The following is a 21,020-nucleotide window of genomic DNA, read 5'->3' on the forward strand; positions in this document are numbered from 1 at the left end:
TCTTTCTCGGCACAACAGGTGAGATGAATGTGAATTGATCTGTGTTTAACTACAAATTACGGCGCCATGCTGGGGGGGGCGTAATTAGTGCTCAGATGGGACGATTGTCTCGTTACCGCCGGCCGCCGTGGCGGATTTGATATCTGCTTGTGTGTGTGTGTGTGTGTGTGTGTGTGTGTGTGTGTGTGTGTGTGTGTGTGTTCAACAACATCCAAATGGCTGCCAAGCTGTTTTTCAACACACACACACATAAACAGGAAGTGACAGACAAGTTTTCGTCTGATCGTGTTCGCATTAATCCGACCAAAAGAGGGGAAAACATTTTTTTCAAGATGTTCTCCCAGTTTGGCAAAACTGAAACTTTTTGTATTTTTAGCAGCTTCATGAATAAACACGAGCGTCTTCTTCTCCGTGTGATACTTTTTTTTTTTTTTCACTAGCATATGATGTGCAACTAAAAAGAGATGCAGTTTTATAATTAATCAGAACAACAAGAAGAAAAGCAACTTTATCATCTTACTGGATACTTTTTTCTTTCCACTTCTTGCTTCTAAACTTTTGTAGCTTGCTTTAGTTTCAGGCGCAATGGAACCTCGAAAATCAAACACTCTTAAGTTGCACGATTTGAAATTCTTCCTAGAATTAAAACTACACGATGATACACAATAAATTAAAAAATATAAATAAATAAATGATTAAATAAATAAATAAATAAAGAGTGTGGCGTAATCAAATTCACATTCATATTTTTTTTCCATTTTTCTCTGAAAGATTCACCTTTTCACCATTTTGTCGTCAGTCTGTGTTCACTCCCACAACGGCGCAGAATTGATCCTGCAAGAACAAGAACACAAAAGACAGACGTTTTGTTTGTCTTGTCTCCTTTGTGGTCCTTGTGATGAAGACCATGTCAGCCAGTGTGACTCTAGTTTCGAAACTCCTTTTTAACAATGCAAGGCAGGCCCCATTGAAATAATAACGTCTGGCGGATGGCTACTCACTCCTTCCACGTCAACAACACGACCCCAGCGTGTGCGTAAGCACAGCAAGTGTAATGAGATGATACATGAGAGCTCTTCAGCGGCTTCTACGGCAGACGCCATCTTTTCTTTTTTTTTTTTTTTTTCCTCCACTCCGACGCTTTTGATGAAGTGTCAGAAGAAGGATCCAAGCTGACGAGCACGCGGCGAGGAAGATTCACCGTGAGATTTGGAATATAATACAATACCTCTCAGTAACTCTCCCCTGAGTCCAAATCTAAATTTAGATGTGGAACATGACCTTTGACCTTTTTTTCTTAATTTTGTGACTTTTTGGAGTATTTGTAATTCTTTTAATATGATCAGTTAAATCTTGCATTTATCATCAAATTTAGACTCAACTCCATTGATATTATGTCATCTTGATTTTTTTTTGTAAAGTTCCGATTTTTCCGAGCGTCATAAGAACATCTTGTGCGTTTGTATTAAAACGTGTTGCGGTGGTGGTTATTTGCAAGCAAGCAATCTCTGGCGCAGTCACAACGTGCAAGCTTCTGTCCAATTAGATCTCCTCCCGTCTCACGGTGTGTCATTACAATGAATGTTTTCCTCATCTGTCTGCTTTGCATATAAATTGCTAAACGCGCTTTTGAAACGGCTGTCAAAACAGGACTAGCCCGACAGATGCTAGCAGACGGCCATGATAAAAACAAACATGTTTTACAAATCTACGGAATGAACGCCGAGGGGATATATCAAATACGGAGGTGGCAGGTTTTAATATAATATGAATTATGTCTCTTTTTGTATTCTTCTTTACAAATCTCAAAATCGACTCTTTTAAAAGATGCAGACAAAAAAAATAACAGGAAAATCAAGGAAAATAAACGGATCTAAAACGTTACCCTGTGGAATGCCACTGAATAAAAAATCAATTTGGATGAATGTCTCGGTGCAAAATTATTTTCATGGGAAGTATGCGATACAATTTATGAACAAAAACTTTGCAATACATCGCTTCTACGTCCATCGTAGAAAAGTAATGGACCTAGATCATTGCCTAGTGGAACTCCACTGAGGGAAAAAAAAGAACATCTCAATTTGGATTCATTGTATCTGTGCAAAATAATGCTCATCATAAGTATGCTATGCTATTTAGAGACAAAAGTTTTGGGACAGTCCTCTACATCATTAATAGAAAATGAATGGCGCTAAACAAGAAAAATACAATTCTGCTTTTGGAAACAATATGCACACTATTCAAACTAATAGCTACATCTTCAAATTTTAGGGTGGCAGAGGACCAACTGATGCTTTAGTGATGAAATGAGCTCATCATCCGGTGAGATAACTTGTGTTTTCTCACAGTAGACTTATTCAAACTCCACTGCCGATACCAAAATTCTATGAATAAAATTGATATATTTCATAATCTGCTTTTCGCTCAAAGCTTTTCATCTAGCTTTTTTTGGTTTGAATTTTGCAAACAATCTCAAGCTTGCATGGGGGGGGGAAATTGGGTGCATAATGGAAGGAAACTCCAGTAAATCATCAGACATAGCAAACCTCCACTGAAGCGCCCTTGACACTCTTGCTGTTGATTTAGAATTTAAAAAAATACATCAAATAAAGTTGAACTTTAGCAAATGCAAACTGGAATCCAACTGTAATGCAAGCCCGAGGGCACTTTGATGACATTTCCAACGTTCAGTAAAAAGTACACAAGCATATACACAGTACGGAAGTTATTTAAATAAATAAATAAATAAATAGTCTTGTCATCAAATTGGCGATTGATTTGTTTGAATTCCCCAAAATTGATGCCATTTATTATTATTATTATTTTCTTAATGTGTAAAATTACACATGTAAAGTAGTCTCTTAATATTTGGAAGGGGTTGTTGTGAATTTGACCCTGGGAGTGTTTAATAAAGTATTTGACAATGATTTCTCCCTGCAACACAAAGTGCCTCAAGAACAAAATTGTCTTTCACGAATGGAATTGTTGCTTTTTTTTTAAAACGACACAGCGGCGAGGAACAAAAGCAATCGCGTGGAAGCTTTAATTACGTGCACAAACCAAAAAAATCTTAAGTGCTTCTTCATCTTGGAGAGCTCACACTGCTTTAATAATGAATTGGCTGATCACACGACCCTGAAATGAGCTTGCTGCTATTTACTGCTGATGTAGGGGATGCTAGCAAACACTTACACGCTCTCATATATGCACAGGATCTCTCACAAGCTTTCCCGCTCATGCACATAAACTTTTACATGTTCTCACACTTTTGTACCTACGCACACAGAGTTGTTTTTCAGCTTTCACCAGCTCGCTTTTTTTCTGACTCATTCTTAATTCTCTTAGAAGTCATCTTTGAGGACATTGCTGTGCTGTCGCTCGGCTCTTGTCCTGCTTTTGTTCATATTTTTCCGACAGATATTCATTTGACACCCGCGTGTGTGCGTGTGTGCGTGTGTGTGTGTGTGTGTGTGTGTGTGTGTGTGTGTGCGTATGTGTGCGTGTGCGTATGTGTGCGTCATAATCCCGCCTCTCTAATTACTGAAAACATAAACAGATGAATACACTTCACACAAACACACGCACAAATTCAATTTGAATCCGCGCGTGAGTGTTTGAGCGTAAGCTGTGGCCGACAGCAGCTTGGGCGTGAGTATGCTGATTGCATTTGTGTTTTAGCGTTCTCGCGGGCGTTCAACAAACACCTGAAAAGAGCATCTGTGACAGTGGATGGCACAGAAAGGGAGTCATTTTGTTGCAAAATACATTTTGTGTAAAATGTTACTGACGTCATTTTTAATGTGTGATGTGAAGCCCGTTGCGGGCATGTGGGTCAGCGAGGGCGCGTGTTCTTCTAGCTGGTGGCTACTCAGACGTGTGAATTGTGTGTGTTCACTCATGCAGGAAAGCCTTGGCCTTAGTGTAGTGGACGGGTGAAAGAGGTCAAGCGTGTGTGTGTGTGTGTGTGTGTGTGTGTGTGTCTGTGTGTGTGTGTGTGTGTGTGTGTGTGTGTGTGTGTGTGTGTGTGTGTGTTGGTGTCACACCGTTACGCTTAGAAAAATGCAGTTACGTTGCCATTACATGGCTGTCACTCACAGAATATTCGCGGCAGAAATAACAAACAATGTCAAAATCGTAGGAGCTGAATTTCCCAGCAAGCATTTACGACTTTATTGAGTATCGGAAAACCTGCACCAAACTATTTGTTTCAAATACGCCACTTAAATTGGATTTATGACGCACACACACCTGCGAATGCACACATCTAGTTTTCATTGAAAAAAAAAAAAAACCACAATTTGTGATAATAGCCTAGTAATCCAGGATTAGTCCGATTAAGATCTCCACACCAAGCGTGTGTGTCAAACGATTAAAGGTATTTGAAGATGAAAGCCTTGAGGTGGTGTTGAACAGGCACATCTGGATAATGTTTCGAATATCCAAAAAAATGAAATGATTTGAACAATTTTGTCATAGATGGCTGCATGCTTACCTAAGTAGGGACTTGAGATTGTGCCGGCGGCCATGACGGCTCCTCCGCGTACAGAGCTGTCAGCTGAAGTGTTTGTCGTCCAGAGACATGCTTGACCCACCACCTCCTCCTAAACTGGACACATTTTAGTGAAGGTCAAAAAAGGAGAAAAAGATGCAGGAGCATTTTTTTTTATGTCTATTTTTAATCTTGGTTGGACTGCGTAGAACTTGGTTTGCTTCTATTATGTTTCCGCCTTTGTCAGATCAACATTTTCCATCTGCACAACATCAAAAATTGCAGAAATGTCATTTGAAATTATTTTCAATTATTTTGTTCCTTTTATTTATCCTCTCCAAGCTTGCTTATTATATTACCAAAAGACATGCCTGGCTTCCAGAGTTTTTATTTTTGTCATATTGTTGAATTAAATACAGCCAAGAAAAAGAAAAAAAAAAATAGAGAGAGAGAGAGAGAGAGAGAGAGAGAGAGAGAGAGAGAGAGAGAGAGAGAGAGAGAGAGAGAGAGAGAGAGAGAGAGAGAGAGGCTACATTTAAAGAGGGCCAGCAGAGAGCAGCTTGACAAATATAAAGGAAAAGATGGATGCCCTCTGCAAGAACCCAAGTAAAATAATCAAGACTTCAACTGTTGTGATGGAGGAGTGAGTGAGGGACTAATGAAGATTTAAAATGAGAACGTTTCTGGAAAAACAAGATAATCCCCCACCTCTCCTCTCCTCCTTGCCGCCATTACTGAGGCCACTTTTTTTTTACCGCCCTCCCCCACGTTCCTCTTGCATTATTTTAATTAGAACTTTTCCTTCCCCCTTTCCTAATTTTCTCACATTTTATGTGGTAGGCTCAGAATCATAATAATGCTTCTTTATAAAGGAATTCTGGGGGATGATTTGAAAGATCTTTTATAGGGTAATATTTCATAGATGTGAACTTTTAGGTTTTTATGAAGCATGGGGGGGAGGTAGATGTATTTGGGAGGGGGGGTGAGGTGGGTCATTTTTATCCCATCGCCTTTCCTATTTTCCAAATTCACTATTTGGCTAAATCTAAGAGCGCCAGCTTATGCTATTTACCTGAGGTAATTGGCTTTCCCAAATGGTTTTCCTCACACACACACACACACACACACACGCGCAAATAAAGAGTGAGTAATGGATGGTAAAACAACAAAGATGCCATTTTAGATAGGGCGAAACAAACACACACAAATACACACACAGATGGCCATGTGAATGGAGTGACACACACACACACACACACACACACACAGTTGATCTCAGGATATAAATGTCCCACAGAACAGAAGTACTAATCAAACTCACACACAATGACCGCCACGCCAATCCCACATAATTTAGTTGGTGTTGTAATCTAACATTATTAGGAGCTGCCGCCTTATTTCCCCGAACGGTAGAATGCCGTTGTGGTGGTATGAGTCGCAAAAAAAAAACCTCCGGGTGTTCGATTTTTCACGGTACGTAATACATCTTAAAAAAAGAACACAGTAAAGTATTTTCCAGATTTTTTTGTGTACAGTTCATTTATTTTAGTCTAATACTTATATTTAGGGTTATTTCAAGCAAGCAAATAAAAAAAAGAAAATGCCAGCCAAAAAGTAATCAAATCTTCCAAAAATAAAAAATCTTTTTGTTTTGTTTAGGATAAAAAGGACATCACTCCATCCGTCGAATTTGTGATGTCACGCCCCGTTTGACCATCGCCGGCTACACGTCCCGTTTTTTTTTTTTTAATGAAATATCTTTTCAAGGATGGCAGACATAAAAGCATAGGAATAGAAGCAGATTTTGTTACCAAAATGAAATGCTTCTCAAGGTGAAGCCGCTCATTTCGGAACTCGTCTCCAGAAGTCACATTGAATTGCCGTCAAAATATATTGATAGAAATACTGAGTGTACCTTTTTTTGCATCTCCATCAAATTTGGACTACATGCTAAAAAATGTAGCTTCATTCCCATAACGCTACACATGGAAAGTTCTTCTGTTTTCATGCTCACTCTTGCTTGCTCTCCTATATAACAGATGGCCAGAGCTTCTTCCCTTTCTAAATTTCAGCAGCTATTACTCAAAGCAATCATGGGCCAAAAGTGAGCTTGGACATTTTGGATGTTTTTCCGTGCGAGTTATAGCCAGAAAACACTTTGAATAATGGCGAAGCTCTGAGGTCGCGACTGCCCTTCTGGCCGCCTCACCGCTACCATTGATATCCCATTTTGAAATGGTCCACCTCAGCATCCACCTGAGAGCCCACAGTCTATTGTACCCCCAGGCTAAGTTATTATTGTCGCTGCCAATTTTTCACTGTTAAGCTTTGGAGTGGCTGGAAGTGAGGTCAGAGCCTCCACATCAATACTGTACATAGTCGACACATCTTATATGGCCCGCTATTGACCTCGGACATCGTAAGTCCAGTCGCTGGAGAGAAACTGTTTGGAAAAAGAGCAAAAACATTCCCCCCCAAAAAATAAAATAAAACAGGAAGGAAGGAATGGAAACTGGCTTTTCATTACACCTGGATTTACACTACAGGGCTCACGTGACACAATATAGATTTTTGTTTTTCTTGGATTTCAAGTGGTACGATTGGAATGTGTGCGGTAGTAGAATGATTGCATGAATTGAAATTACGACTGTCATGATTTCCATAAGTGCAGTGTGAAAAGGGTTTGGTGTTTAACAAGTTTGAAGTCAGTTCTTGCTTTTATCGCTTCTAAACTCTAGTCGCCACCTCTACTGGGGGGCCGAGCGACAGTAACCCATTTATGACTTGCACAATTTAAGATTGTTTGTCATCGTTAACGGCATGCTCGTATTTCGCAGGCTCCACTCTTTCGGGCTCTGTTTGTTTCACTAGCCGACAGCTCCGGTAAATTATGTCCGGCAAAAGAAAATCTCCTTTGTTTACGCAGAGGTCTAAGAAAAAAAAGGATTAAGGAATTCCATCGATCTCTAACACTCACGTAAAAATAAGCGTTCCAGTCGTTTGGGGCGGATTATTGACAAAAGTAGCCTTTGGGTAATTGCGAAGTGTACCAATCCCTGTGTTTACACTAAATAAATCCCATTTTCCCAAACAATTCAATACACCAATAATCGTAACCAATGATGTACATTATAAAATCAACCAGCTTTCTGTAGGCATAAAAAAAACGGGATTACAGTGAATGACATCATTTTCAACAAAATCTAAACTGTTTTGTTCTGGCCTAGCTTAGCCTAGCCTAGCCTAGCCTATCAATCTTAAATGCCTCTTTACTTTGTTGAGATGTCATATGAATTACCAAAGAGTCCAATTTCTATTTTGAAATTGTCAAAGCCACTATGTAAAAAAAAAATAAAAAACCAATAAAGGTTAAGGACATGAAAGATATCTGCTTCCAGTCACCCGCTGGTTCTGATCCGTCTGATGTTTCTCAGTGGAGGCAGCAAACAGGTCGAGGCACGTGGTGCTTAGTGGAGTGTGGGCCTGTCACTCAAGTCACTTTGGCATTTTAGTCAGGTACGGTAGAAGGGGGAGCTGTTTGGTGTCGGAATACCTTCAGTCAGACAATAACAATATTTCAGCACAGAAAAGGTGCAGGAGGAGGTCGAGCGGGATAAACATAGTTCACACCGAGCCGTAAGATGCGTTGTGATGACTTTTTGGAAGGAAAGGAAGCCGAGGAATGTCTTTAAGGTTCTCCTGTCTTATCTGCGACTTCTCGCTTCTCTTCTTCTTCTACTCTGACATAAGCCTTCTCACTTCTCGACAAGGCCTTCGACGTTCATTAGCATATAAATGACTCACGCAAACACAGCCGAGGCATTCAGACAGGAAGAGACAAAGTTGTGTGTGTGTGTGTGTGTGTGTGTGTGTGTGTGTGTGTGTGTGTGTGTGTGTGTGTGTGTGTGTGTGTGTGTGTGTGTGTGTGTTGTCGCATGCCTGATGAGAATGCTTTTAGACTAATTACACAAAGAGGAAGAGGGTGACGATATTTGAGCGATATTACTTTGGAGCTCAGTTCGATTCACACTGCTCCAAAAAAAGAGGCAATGCTGGCATTTGGGTGTGTAAAGAACGTGGTGTTCTTTGGGTCTCCACTTATCCTGGTCAATTAGTGATCCCACTGTGCTCTTCCAAGAATTTTAGAAGAGTCAGAAGGGACGGTGCTTTCAACTTTTCAAATCTTAGCCAACAGCGTCCTTTGTGGCATTAAGTGGAATAACACCCATGTCTTGACAGCAGATTGGGCCATAATATTTATTGTTTGTTCCTTTGTTTTTACAATTTCAGTCTTGAGTACATCACATTGATTATTATTATAAATATTTAGAGAAATAAAAAAGCCCTCCTTCCCTAATAAAGCGAATAGATGCCCAGTACTCGTCAGTTTGTTGTACAAGTAAACAATGTGTCGAGACACTTGTAAAGTTGAAGCAAAGACATTTGACAATGAACAAACTTTGCACACAAAATCACACGGACCTTGACTGAGGACATATCGCACGTAAACATCAGAAGCATTTGTCCCACGCTCATAAAAAAAAACTACAGTGACCTTTTGCTTGCAAAACGTTTTTACATTTAATTGCAGATTTTGTTGAAGGCCTCAGTGGGGGACAATACAGCAAGGGTGTCCTTTCACATTTATTTAGTTCCAACTCTATTAAAATCAGGCCTTGACACTATGGGAAGGTTGTTTCATTGTGGTTTTATCTTGTAATATATATTTCTTTTTGCATTTTTTTCCAATAATTTTTTTAGCATTACATCTCTTTTTAAGAAAAATTTTAGCCATGTCATTGAGAGGGAAACACTGAGGTATAAATAATAACAATAAAAACTGTGATAGCTGAAATTAATTGAGTACTATATTTCAAAGGTATGCCATCAGCTGAATGATAATCAAAAGAAGTCAGTGTTATTGTGAGCACCTTCAAATATTCAATATGAATGTCTTTGATACGGCGCTTGTGTCTTTGTCCAGGATTCAAGAACAGCCTATTTTGCATTTCTGTCAAAAGACACTCCGTGAGACCTTTACAAAGACATTCTAATCTATTCTGCATGACTTCATGTGATTTACATTCAAAAAAAAGAAAAGCACATTTGAAATAATGTAATAAAGCAATAAAGTACAACTCAGCACTGTTTTGTAACTTATTGTATGCCCCTTGAAATTTAAATGCCTCAAAAAGAACCAATAAATTAATTACTTTATATTCATGGACAAAATGGTAATGGCATATAACAAGAAGTGCCGTATAATTGACTCTAATTGAAATGAATTTGGAAAAAAAAATCTGGGAAAAAAAAACAAATATCCAATAAATAAACAAACAAACAAACAAACAAATAAATAAAGAAAGAAATAATGGGGAAATGCGCGGGTGTCGGATCGCGACAGTCATGCTGGTCTTTGGCGCTTATGAGCTGTATAAATGAGTGCGGGCGCCCTCTTGTGGTAACACTCTCCCCGACCTCCGCTTGGGCCGTCCCACCACCGTCCCCTCCCCTCCCCTCCCTCCCTTTGAGGAGTCGCACCCTCCCGGCCGCTACCCAAGTTCACCACCGCTGGTCGGCTGCAGTGTTGGTGAAAGTTTGGACGCGCTCTCGCCTTGGACGTTACACTGCCTTGTTATTTAAAGTTGGAGGATACGAAGTGGATTTAACTGGACATTTTGTCGAGATTAAAACTTTTTTTTCAAGCGGGTTGCATTTTTCTTTAAGTTTACATGGCGTGCTCCAAGCAAGACTCGTCTTGTCTCCCGGTAACCGACCAGACGACAACGTTACCCGCTCGCTCGCTTTGACTGTTGAAATTAGACATCTCAACCCCAAAAAGACACTTTCAATTAAATGTAGGCCTAACAAGGAGAATCGGGGGGAGGGTGGTTATGATGAATATTTGTCCGCTGAGGATTTATTGAAGCAAATTATGTCGGGAGTGGTCCGCACCCTCAGCCGCTGTCTCCTGCCGGCTGAGGCGAGCCGGGACGCGGGCAGCAAGCAGAGCAGCCGGGGAAAGGACGCCGCGCAGGAGCGGGAGGCTCGTCGGAGAAGCCGGGAGATCGACGCTATGCTCGCACGGGAGAGAAGAGCCGTGAGACGGCTGGTAAAAATCCTGCTGCTCGGCGCCGGAGAGAGCGGAAAGTCGACTTTTCTTAAGCAGATGCGCATCATTAACGGACAAGAGTTTGACAAGAAAGCACTGCTGGACTTCAGGGACACTATTTATGAAAATATACTGAAGGTAAGTCACTTAAAAAAAAGTCATTGAAATGTAAATTACTCAATATGTGACAATCACAGCTCTTTTTTTTGCACAAAGTAGATTGAAGAAAAGACCCCAATGTATTCATTGAGCTTATCTATAAAAGTTTTTAAAAGAATAATTGTTTGTCCTACAACTGACATCATCCTCCCCACTGTAGAGTGGTTTGTTGACACAATGCATATTTTTATCCTGTGTGTGTGTGTGTGTGTCCATGTGTGTGTGTGTGTGTGTGTGTCCATGTGTGTGTGTCCATGTGTGTAAATGTCCTTTTGTTTGCTGCCATAGTCGGGCCTCCTTCACTAGCTAACAATACCAGACTATTCCTGAGGGATGAGAACATCCGCTCAGCCTCATACTGGGAAAAGAAAGGCTCCAGTTTGACCAAAAAAATAAAAAACCAATACAATGAGACTCCAACGTCCCCTGGTTTGGGACGTAACTTATTTGTACCCAATTCCCAATGTGCCTGAGTGGATCACTAATCGATGTCATAGCGGAAGTCACGATGGTTGGAAATCGTTGTCATTTCTTTTACCATTAAAAAAAAGCAGATCAGGGTTTACCGTCTGTGAGCTCATCGGAACGGCATCTCGTGGTCGGAACATGAGGGACTTGAATTTGTTTTTGTATCATTGAGAAAAGCAAGTATAGTAGCTACAGTTGAGTTTTTTTTTCCTTTGGCGGTTCAAATCTCAAGCGCGAAAAGTCATCCAGACATCTGGTTAGCCTTGAGGTGGAATCTTTCACTTTCAGTTCTTCTTTTGCTGGATATTGCGTTAACAAAAAAAAAGATGGCGTCCGTTTCCTTTCCAGCAGACATCCTGCATTATTTTTTTTTTACAGCTAATGTCACTTCCAAAATGTGTCAATCTATGTCTAGACCCTTTTGGAAAGAAACCAAACTCCATATTTGGTATATTTGACAAAGATTTAAGTGCCATTAAAAAAAATAAAAAGTCTTTATATATTTGGCAAGAAGAAACCTGATGCCGAAGTAGATTTTTAGAATGTTATCTGGTCCCGAAGAGAGATTATGAGCTAGCGGAATACCTCGTTGCTGTCAGAGATAGAAAACAGAGACGCGTCCAAAGCAAATACAGCCCCCCCCCCGTCTGTCTCCGCAAAGCAGGCAATTAAAACAAAAAAAAAGAGAGACGTGTAGAAAAAAAAAAGAAAATAGCATAGTGAGGTTGACAAGCTGCTTTTCCTCCCGCCATGTAAAACATCCAATAAAATACTAAATAACATTTACACCAGTGAAATAACTGGAATGTGTTGCTTTGCATTTGAATGTTTTGCCACCGGCAGCTTTTAAAACCGCAAAGCAAATCTTTTTTTTTTTTTTTTTTTTGTCAAACAGTAAATGGCTTAACATTGAGGAACAAATCCGAAACATGTGGTGCAAGTTTTATTCCATGCCGAACAAGGGATGTGAGTCAAAGCTCACTCATAGTTATGAAAGTTTTTTTTTTTTTAATGTTTCTGCTCGCTGTGTGTCATACAAAGTGTTAGACACGGCTGTCTTTGTGGTAAACACCAGTTCAGCTGCGGGGCGTCTGTGTTTGTTTAGGTTTTTGTCCATCTTAGACACACTACTTAGTCACAGAGGTCACCGAGGGTCAATCCGAGAATTCCTGCCAACTGCATCTCGGAAATAAATCGGAATTTATTACCTAATGAGTCTTTGTTTGGTCATGTTTTCGGCTGGATTGATGAATCAGCAGAAAATAAAAAAAGACAATCGCAGAAGTCACGTTGAAGTGGCTTGTTTGCGTACGAGAGATGAAACCTAAATAAATGGATTCAAAATTCACTGTGATCGATTGCAAAACTTAGAATGACTCGAAATAAACATTTGATCGTTGGGCACGACTATCAACAGTAACTTTTTGGCTGCTTCCCTTGTATTATATATAGACCATTAAAGTGGGCGATTTGATGTTGCCGTGGCAACAAGAGACACACTGTTTTCTTGATTACAAGGCAGTGTAACGCCCAAAATGATCTTCATTAAAAGGTTGCTTGTTAACGATAAGACAACCACACCAAAGGTTTGTGGGGTTTGTTTGATCCCGAGGAGACCTCCCACCAAAAAAAAAAAAAGGCATCAGTGTTTGAGAATAGATTCATTGATTACGCCTCTAGTCCTGATTTGATTACTTTTTGTGCCCCCCCCCTCCGCAGGGAATGCGCGTGTTGGTGGACGCCCGTGACAAACTTGGCATCAGCTGGCAAAGCTGCGAGAACGAAAAGCAAGGCATGCTGGTGATGTCGTGGGAGGGCCGAGCAGGCGCGGTGGGCGTCGAGCCCGGCGAGTTCCAGCTGTACGTGATGGCGCTCAGCGCCCTGTGGGCGGACGCCGGCATCCAGCAGGCCTACGCTAGGCGCTCCGAGTTCCAGCTGGTGAGTGGCGCCACGCAAAAAAAGTTGAGACTCTGATTTCCAGACAATCAACAATTTCACACTACCGATCAAACTCATCCAAGAAGGTCTTTGGAGGATTTGATTTGAGCCGTGCTGGAACAGAAAAGGGTCTTCCCCCTCCCACCCCCTACAAAGTTGGAAGCACACAACTGACCAAAGGAGAGAATAGAGGAACCAAGGGTGTACTTAAAAGCTGTCTGTTTTTTTTTTTTTTCCAGTCAGATAATCATTTCTCCAAGTGTCTCCCACCCTCTCATGTCTGAGGAGAGAGAGAGAAAAAAAAAAGAGGAGACTCCTAAAATTGCCGTTTTATGTTCTGGTGGAAAAAAAAAAAAAGGGGAGTTGTAGAAGAGCTGGAGAAGCACTTTGCTCAGCAAATAACGTCACGTCAGTGCCAACAAATCCTCCGTGATGGAGCAGACAGATGCTTCATGGCAAGCAGAAGGTTGAGTTTCACGGAGGTATCACAGACTGTATTGTTCTCTCAGCTCCACCAGCCAGTTTTAGCTGCCGTTGCACTTTTTATTTCCCCCCGCGTCTCTGTCTTTTTCTGACACGGAAGCAAAGCGGTCGGCCGAAAAAGCTCCAACTTCTACCTTCTTACGCTTTTACTATCAGTGACAAAACAATCTAGAGTCAGGCAGCACTTCCGTCTCGCCAACGTGCGCGAGACGTCCGCCAACAGCTTTATGTCACGCCGGCTAGCTTTATCTGGAGGCTCGCGCTGATATGGGCACTATGCTAAAGCTGCACTTTTTTTTTTTTTTTTTTGAACCAGCTAATGTAAAGTCCCTGTACGGTGAAATTAAATGTTTTATACATATGATAGACCAGAGAGAAAAGCGTTAACAGAAAGAATGAATTTGCTAAGTGAATAAAACAAGATAGCCTCCTCTCAGCCGTCGCATGTGCTGTGCCGCCATTTTAAATTCATTCACTGCCTAATTACATATTTAGCATCTATATCCATCAATGGCCGTGTTAATAAACAGTTGACTTTCCCTCAAGTGTGACGCTGACTTATCGGATAATTCTGACGCTGACCTGTGGGTTAGCGAAGCCCGCTAGCACTGTTAGCCCACTAGCTTGCTAACCGTCGTCGATTTGGCTCTAATCACCTTTGTTGTGAATTTTTGCATATTTATGAAATTAGTCTCCTGCGTTTACACACAAAGAGGTGCACATTTGTGTCTGGCACACTTTTTTTTTTGGCTTCGAGGAACTGTTTTGAGAATCGGCGTCATGCTCAAGGACATCCCAGTCTGGGGGAAGCTGGGTGAGGATGGTCCATTGCCACATCCTCTTTAGATATATCTGTCCACAAGCTAAGGGGTTATTTTTTGCTCACTGCTGGCCGCTGACCTGTCCGGCCGGCGGGGTCATTTTAAAAATAACGACAGATTAAAGAAAAAAAAACACTTATGTTCCACATTCATGCCAGGCCAGTAGATGGCAATGTCTCTTGGAATCACAGAACGCGCTACCTCTTTCAATTTGATCAATAATATCCTTCGACAGAAATTTCTCACGAAACGGACAATTTAGCATTTTCGGTGCGAGAATCCTCCAGATTTTTAAACGGGATCTGGCGAGGAGGGGGGGGGGGGTCACCTCACGTCGGTGCATGTTTTTCGCCGGCTTTCAACTTTGTCGTTTGTCTCCGCTTCCTGACGCAATGAATTCACAATGCTGTCTGCAAGCCATTTCGAAAGTCGGAATGAGTGTACGCCAAGGGTTAGATTCCCCCCCCCCTCCCTCTCCCCCTTTCCCTACCCTGCTTCTCTCTAGCTCCTCTCCCGCAGAGGCTTTTTTCGGTCAGCTTTTCCCAGGCTCGGCTGGATCCGAGCCACAGGCAGACGCCGCAGAGAGGGAAGGAAGAAAGAAGGGAACTTAGGAAAGAAGGCAAGGGAGAGGTTGGGGGAGGAGGAGGAGGAGGGGGGGGGGCAAACCCGTGCAGGCATTTTGTTTACTCGCAGGCACACCCTGATAACACCCTGCTTGGATAGGGCCATCGACACAAGTCTTGTTGGGACTCCAAATATATGTTGTTGTTTTTTTTTTTTGTGGTAAGCGTTGTGTAAGTGTGTGAGAGCCTTCAACAGATGTACGTCCAAAGGCCGTCGTCTACTGTACACACACACACACACATAATGGTTTACTGCTGCGGTGTCACTGCATCCTGTCCCGCCGACACAAGGCAAACTTTGAAATCAACATGGGAAGACAGAATGGGTTTGGCCGCTGGGAAAGTGGATGTGGCAAAATTCGGACTGTACTTCACACACACACACACACACACACGTGGAGAGAACACGCAAGTACAAAAAAGACTTTGGATTTATGCGACGTGGTTCTAGTGGGACAGTTTGGATCTTTGGGGAGGATAACGTGAAAAGAGGGAAAGTCACACAGGAATCAGTTATCATCCAAATGTCGATGAAATCCGATACGATATCTGCGTGGAAGGCTCTATCGATTAATCGAGGGTGAAAACCATTTTGTATTAAACACAAAAAAGGTGCATCTGAGAGGCGGGTATTGGTTTCATCCATTCGGGCTTCTCGCACGCTACGGTTTAATCAGCATTGTTAATTTGATCAATTAATCTGCCCATTCCTCGTAAAAAAAACAAAAGAAATCTCTCAATTTCTCAAAAACAATGCCGAAAATAAAGATGGCGATCTCGTATGAGAATGCGCAAGAACTCTTTTGTTGGCCCGGTTCAACTCGGAGTTAATACGTCACCATTGGGGTCAAGCAGCTTTTCCGTCAAACAATAGTGGCACGGCCAGTCTCTTTCTTTCTCTCTCTCTCACACACACACACACACACACACACACACACACACACACACACACACACACACACACACACACACACACACAGTCATGTGACTTTTGTGTATACACACACACACACAGTGAGCCCGTTGAGGTTGTCGTAATAAAGCCACTAATCTTTGCATACGTGCCATAGAGACATTCCACTCGCTCTACTCAACCACACACACCATATTTTCATTTCCATCTAAAACTCTGCAGCAAAGCTTCATATTACACTTTATCAACTAGATTCAAAATGATATTTTGCTTTTAGTGTCTCCACGACATGGTGCAATTAATGCTGACGGAAGTCAAAGTGACTGTGGAAGTGTGAGTGTGTGTGTGTGCGTGTTTGCACATCCCTTCATCTCCGGGAATTCCCCTCCATGTCCCGCTTAGCCAATGGGAGCTTTACGGCTTTGTGTGTTTTCTTCTAGTGTGACATTGCAGGTCAGCAGGGGGGTGACGGGGGGGGGGGGTCCTAGCCCCTCCGGGTTGATGCTCGACATGTGCGGGCCACTGACACGGATTCTTTTGAAAGGCTAGTTGAATGAATCTGTTCCTTCATCGAGACAGGAAGTTTGGAAGATGAAGAAGCGCTATGTTGAGTGACTTTGTGTCTCGATTGTCGGGCTTCCTCCCTCCCCGTCACCGTCTTCACACACACAGCTGTTTCCTTTCACGTGTGTGCGATTAAGAACGAAAGTTCGACGTTTGTATTATTGTCCGTTTGTCATTTACGGTTTATGTGAGAATGGAAGTTATTTTATGAAAATAAATTGTTCTCTTTGTTCATTTTGCTGGAATTTACAACACAACATGGATTGAGAAAAAAGTGGGTCAGCGAGTCCCGGCTGACATTTTATCTAGTCGTCCACTTGGCTTATCTCATTTCGCAATGTTCACCGGGAAACGTTTTGACGCACGCTCCCGGTTTTTTGACCTTCAAGCTGCTTGTTAATTGCGTTAAATGTCTTTTTTAAAGTCCACTTCCCATGTTTTTATCAATGTTTATTACAATATTAATATCAATTCCTAAATTCCATTTTACGGCTGTAACGCATTTCCCCCCCCCTTCCATTTGTCCGCAGAGTGAGTCGGTCAAATACTTCCTGGATAACTTGGAACGGATCGGTCAGCTGGTGAGTCACGTGGTCTTTGTGGATGGACCCAAAGTTGGCCTGTAAACTGAATCAATCTAGTTTTGGTGTAATCCCGTCGTCCTTGTTTTCCCTTCAGAGCTACATCCCGAGCCGGCAGGACATTCTGTTTGCTCGCAAAGCCACCAAGGGCATCGTGGAGCACGACTTTGTCATCAAGAAGATTCCCTTCAAGATGGTCGACGTGGGCGGGCAGCGGTCGCAGAGGCAAAAGTGGTTCCAGTGCTTCGACGGAATCACCTCCATCCTCTTCATGGTGTCTTCGTCCGAGTACGATCAGGTACGGGACGGCGAGGTCACAAACGAGGCAGACAGTGGCTTCTTTCTCCAGCCGCGTGTCCTTTTCCAAAAACCGCAAAATGGACAAGAGACAAAGCTCTCTTTGTGCTCGCCTTGAACAAACGCGACTGTTGCCTCGGCGCTGGCTCCTTTTCCAATAAGCGGTCATATGACTGATTTTTTTTTTTTGATTGCTGTAAAGTCGACCACCGCCATTTCTGAAGGCTACAGTTTCATCTTCATTCTTGAATTGTACAAGACAATGTGCCGTCGTGGAAGGCTTCACCTTTTGCGATCGTGGCGTCACGGTGAATTAAGTCTGTAGCTGAAACACGTGCGTGTCATTTCCAGGTCTTGATGGAGGACCGTCGCACCAACCGGCTGGTGGAAAGCATGAACATCTTTGAGACCATCGTCAACAACAAACTCTTCCTCAACGTCTCCATCATCCTCTTCCTCAACAAGACCGACCTACTGGTGGACAAGATCCGGACCGCCGACATCCGCAAGAACTTCCCAGAGTTCAGGGGAGATCCGCGCCGGCTGGAGGATGTGCAGGTGCTGACCCTCCGCCAAGTGCGAAGAGTTGTCCATGATGGGCAATCGTTGCTTATGACTTATTATTATTATTATAAAATTCTTCTTGAATCTTTTTCAACGGATCCATATTGGCAACCTGTTCAATCCTTGAAATTCTATTAGATCTTTTAGAGTGATATTTTTCCTTATAAGAAAACAAACTTTCTCTCTCAAAAAATATTTATAATATATATTTTCATTTGATCATATATATTTTAATTATATTATAATTATTACACACAGCGCAGTGCAGATTTCCCTCTTTTAAATACGCCAGTTCACACCTCACAACATCACGTGTTGCGCCGTATTCAGCCAGTCGGAAAAATAGGGCCCCCAGGAGTTCAAGCGCATTTCGAAACATCGCATCTCAAGGCATCACTGTGTTTGTAAACAAGCAGATAACGTAGTCCAATCAAAAGAGACACACTCACTGTTTGCGCCATCTTGTGCCCACAGGCGTTTCTGGTGCAGTCGTTCAGCCGCAAAAGGAGAAACCGAGGCAAGCCGCTGTTCCACCACTTCACCACGGCGGTGGACACCGAAAACATCCGCTTCGTCTTCCACGCAGTCAAGGACACCATCCTACAAGAGAACCTCAAGGACATCATGTTGCAGTAACACTCAAAAACATTCTTGACTCTTGGAGAAAAAGGAAACCAAAAAAAAAACGGGGAAGCCTAACGGTGCTGTGGTATCGAGACCTGTGGAGCAGTTGAGCGGACGCACTAATGTGGTTCGAAGACAACCTGTGGAGCTGTGATCCAACCCATTTCATACAACCCAACAAGACACACAATTGGATTTGAACAACACAAGCGCTCAAAGTGTTTGGTTGTTCTGGACGTCTTAAAGACTTATGACAACACAGTCACTAAATCAAGTCAGGAGGCGGAGCGGGAGGGAGTAGGAAGGGGAAAGGCGGGGGGGGGACTCCACATGACCCAACGTTTGGGCCTCGGTGGTCATATGCTGGGTGATGTGATTGAACTTGTACAAGTCAGTGAACTTGCAGCGAGGGGTAGAGACGATGATAATGATCTAGCGTCGGACTGTCTTCTCGCTTGTATTTGTTCGTTCCATCTGCGCGCCATACAAAAGACATCAAATTGGACAGCAAGTACTGAAGTTTTGCCTCACTAGTAACACGTAGTTGCCAGACTATTATGCCAACATATGTCATATTAGTGCATGTCAAAAGTCACGTAGTGGGGGGGGGGGACTCCAGAGTAGAGAGATAATTGTGATAAGTATTACACATGATAAAAAATGAATTAATTTATGTTTGTTTTGAATTGACCCCGATGCTCTTTTTGTTCCTGCTCATACTTCCTGTATAAAGTGTGTCTGCCACTGTGTGTGTGCGTGCGTTAAAAAAAAAATATATATACAGCTCTGTAACAGCAGCACTGTAAATGTACAACTAACCCACATGGCACAGCGTTTTGTTTTTTTATTTTGAAATCATGTAAATAGATGTTGTCACAGCACTGGATATATGCTGAGACAACAAGGACAAACCGTGGAGTGAAAGAAAAAGGATGGAAAACAGGACAGAGGACATGATGGAGTATGTTCCCTCATTTTGACCTTCTGCTTTTGTTTTGATTTTTGGGTGCCTTATTGGCTCTGTGTTTGTTGCTCTGGGTGAAATACACTGCCTTTTGCCCAGAAGCTGTTTGAGTCTATTTATTTGTGTGCCAGCAAAAGAAGTTTAGCACCAAGGGGAATTACTGACTAGTTTTTACAATGCATGATGAAGAATTCCACAAAAATCTTTGTTTTACTTGGCAGAGAAGAGATGTCTGCCAAATGTTAAAGTGTTAAATGCAGTAATTAATAGAAAAAAGGAAGATCTTCCAGTTCAGTACTGCTCTAGGAGAATTACATATTGGTTATGTGAAACATATTAGCATTTCAGTCTGCTAGCTTGATGTTAATTAGCATCTATGTTGCCGTTATTTAACCTTTTGTACAACAGATTGAACGCAGTGTAGCAAACAAAAAAACAAAAAAACAAAAAAAAATATATATATATATATATATATATATATATTCTTTATCCTCTGCATGGAACAAATGATATTACTGGTTACTGGAAAGATTTTAACACCTGAAAGAACAGGCAGCAGCAAAAACTGTGTCATTGTTTCTGGAGTAGCATAAATATGAATCACATTGATTTCTAAAGGAAGTGAGAAGTAAGTAATACGATGGCAGACTGGAATCAAGTCTGCTGGAAAGAAAGAAAAATGGAAATGAAGAGATGGAGGGGCGGGGGTGAAGGTTACAAAGGGAGGAAGACAAGTAAAAGTACCACGAGGGAGAGGACGGGGGTGGGGGGGCTTGTATGGAAGCGGGTCAAGTTTCCTCTGCGGAGCCCACTTCCTGTCCTGTTGCTCAAATAGAGTAACACGCACACACACAAAAGCGACCTCCTGCAGTGTTCTACGAAAGAAGGCGAGTGCAAAAAAAAATAAAGCAACATTTACTGAAATCCACAGTGGTGTGCAAAACAAAAGGAAGGACGTTCACTGAGGGAGGACATTGTGTTCTTTGATTGTTCACAGAATTTCGGGCACATTGAACTCATACGAACATCAAATCAGCAATTTTAACTAGGAAAATAAAAGGGCGCAGACAACAGCATCTGTGATGTGTTTACATTGGAAGCAAAAAGGTCACTTGTTAAAAGTGAATCAAATACTGATTTAAATTGCATAATCAAGTGCAATTAAAAATATATTCAGCCCTGTAGCTATAGTGACAATGAGACAGTATGTGAACAGTTAAAAAAAAAAAAAAGTGAAAGGAGGTTTCAAGCTGTTAAATCCCAGCAAAAATAAATATAAAACTGAGAGAATAACACTTTAAAACAACATAACTTTCTTTGCTTCAGGGAAAGTCTGCTTCGCCTAATGCTAACAAACAAGCTAATAAACGCAGAAAGCAACAGTAGAGCAACACACAGAAATACATTCACTTCATATTAG

At 41.9% G+C, this 21,020-nt stretch overlaps 1 protein-coding gene and 1 long non-coding RNA gene across 2 annotated transcripts; one reads left to right on the top strand and one right to left on the bottom strand.

Annotated features, from left to right (window-relative positions):
- Nucleotides 1-434: 434 nt before the first annotated feature.
- On the bottom strand, nucleotides 435-18,937 carry LOC147057165 (uncharacterized). The gene is made up of 3 exons (XR_015065988.1): nucleotides 18,462-18,937; nucleotides 4,493-4,606; nucleotides 435-834 (listed from the first exon to the last, which is right to left on the bottom strand). It is a non-coding gene; the product is annotated as an uncharacterized LOC147057165 (long non-coding RNA).
- On the top strand, nucleotides 10,056-19,244 carry gna12a (guanine nucleotide binding protein (G protein) alpha 12a). The gene is made up of 6 exons (XM_085911181.1): nucleotides 10,056-10,739; nucleotides 12,948-13,166; nucleotides 17,101-17,151; nucleotides 17,249-17,449; nucleotides 17,800-18,006; nucleotides 18,487-19,244. Exons 1-6 carry the CDS (start codon nucleotides 10,425-10,427, stop codon nucleotides 18,646-18,648), a joined length of 1,155 nt encoding a protein of 384 aa, XP_085767307.1. The 5' UTR covers nucleotides 10,056-10,424; the 3' UTR covers nucleotides 18,649-19,244.
- Nucleotides 19,245-21,020: the final 1,776 nt, after the last annotated feature.

This window comes from Syngnathus leptorhynchus, chromosome 5 (assembly GCF_054491065.1).
Source record: "Syngnathus leptorhynchus isolate UIUO chromosome 5, UIUO_Slep, whole genome shotgun sequence".
In the NCBI taxonomy this organism is placed as follows: Eukaryota; Metazoa; Chordata; class Actinopteri; order Syngnathiformes; family Syngnathidae; genus Syngnathus; species Syngnathus leptorhynchus.

Coding starts and splice junctions, on each gene's coding strand:
- gna12a (XM_085911181.1), top strand. CDS start 10,425: ATGTCGGGAGTGGTCCGCACCCTCAGCCGCTGTCTCCTGCCGGCTGAG. Junction 13,167..17,100: donor GGCGCTCCGAGTTCCAGCTG/GTGAGTGGCGCC, acceptor ATTTGTCCGCAG/AGTGAGTCGGTCAAATACTT. Junction 18,007..18,486: donor GCCGGCTGGAGGATGTGCAG/GTGCTGACCCTC, acceptor TTGTGCCCACAG/GCGTTTCTGGTGCAGTCGTT.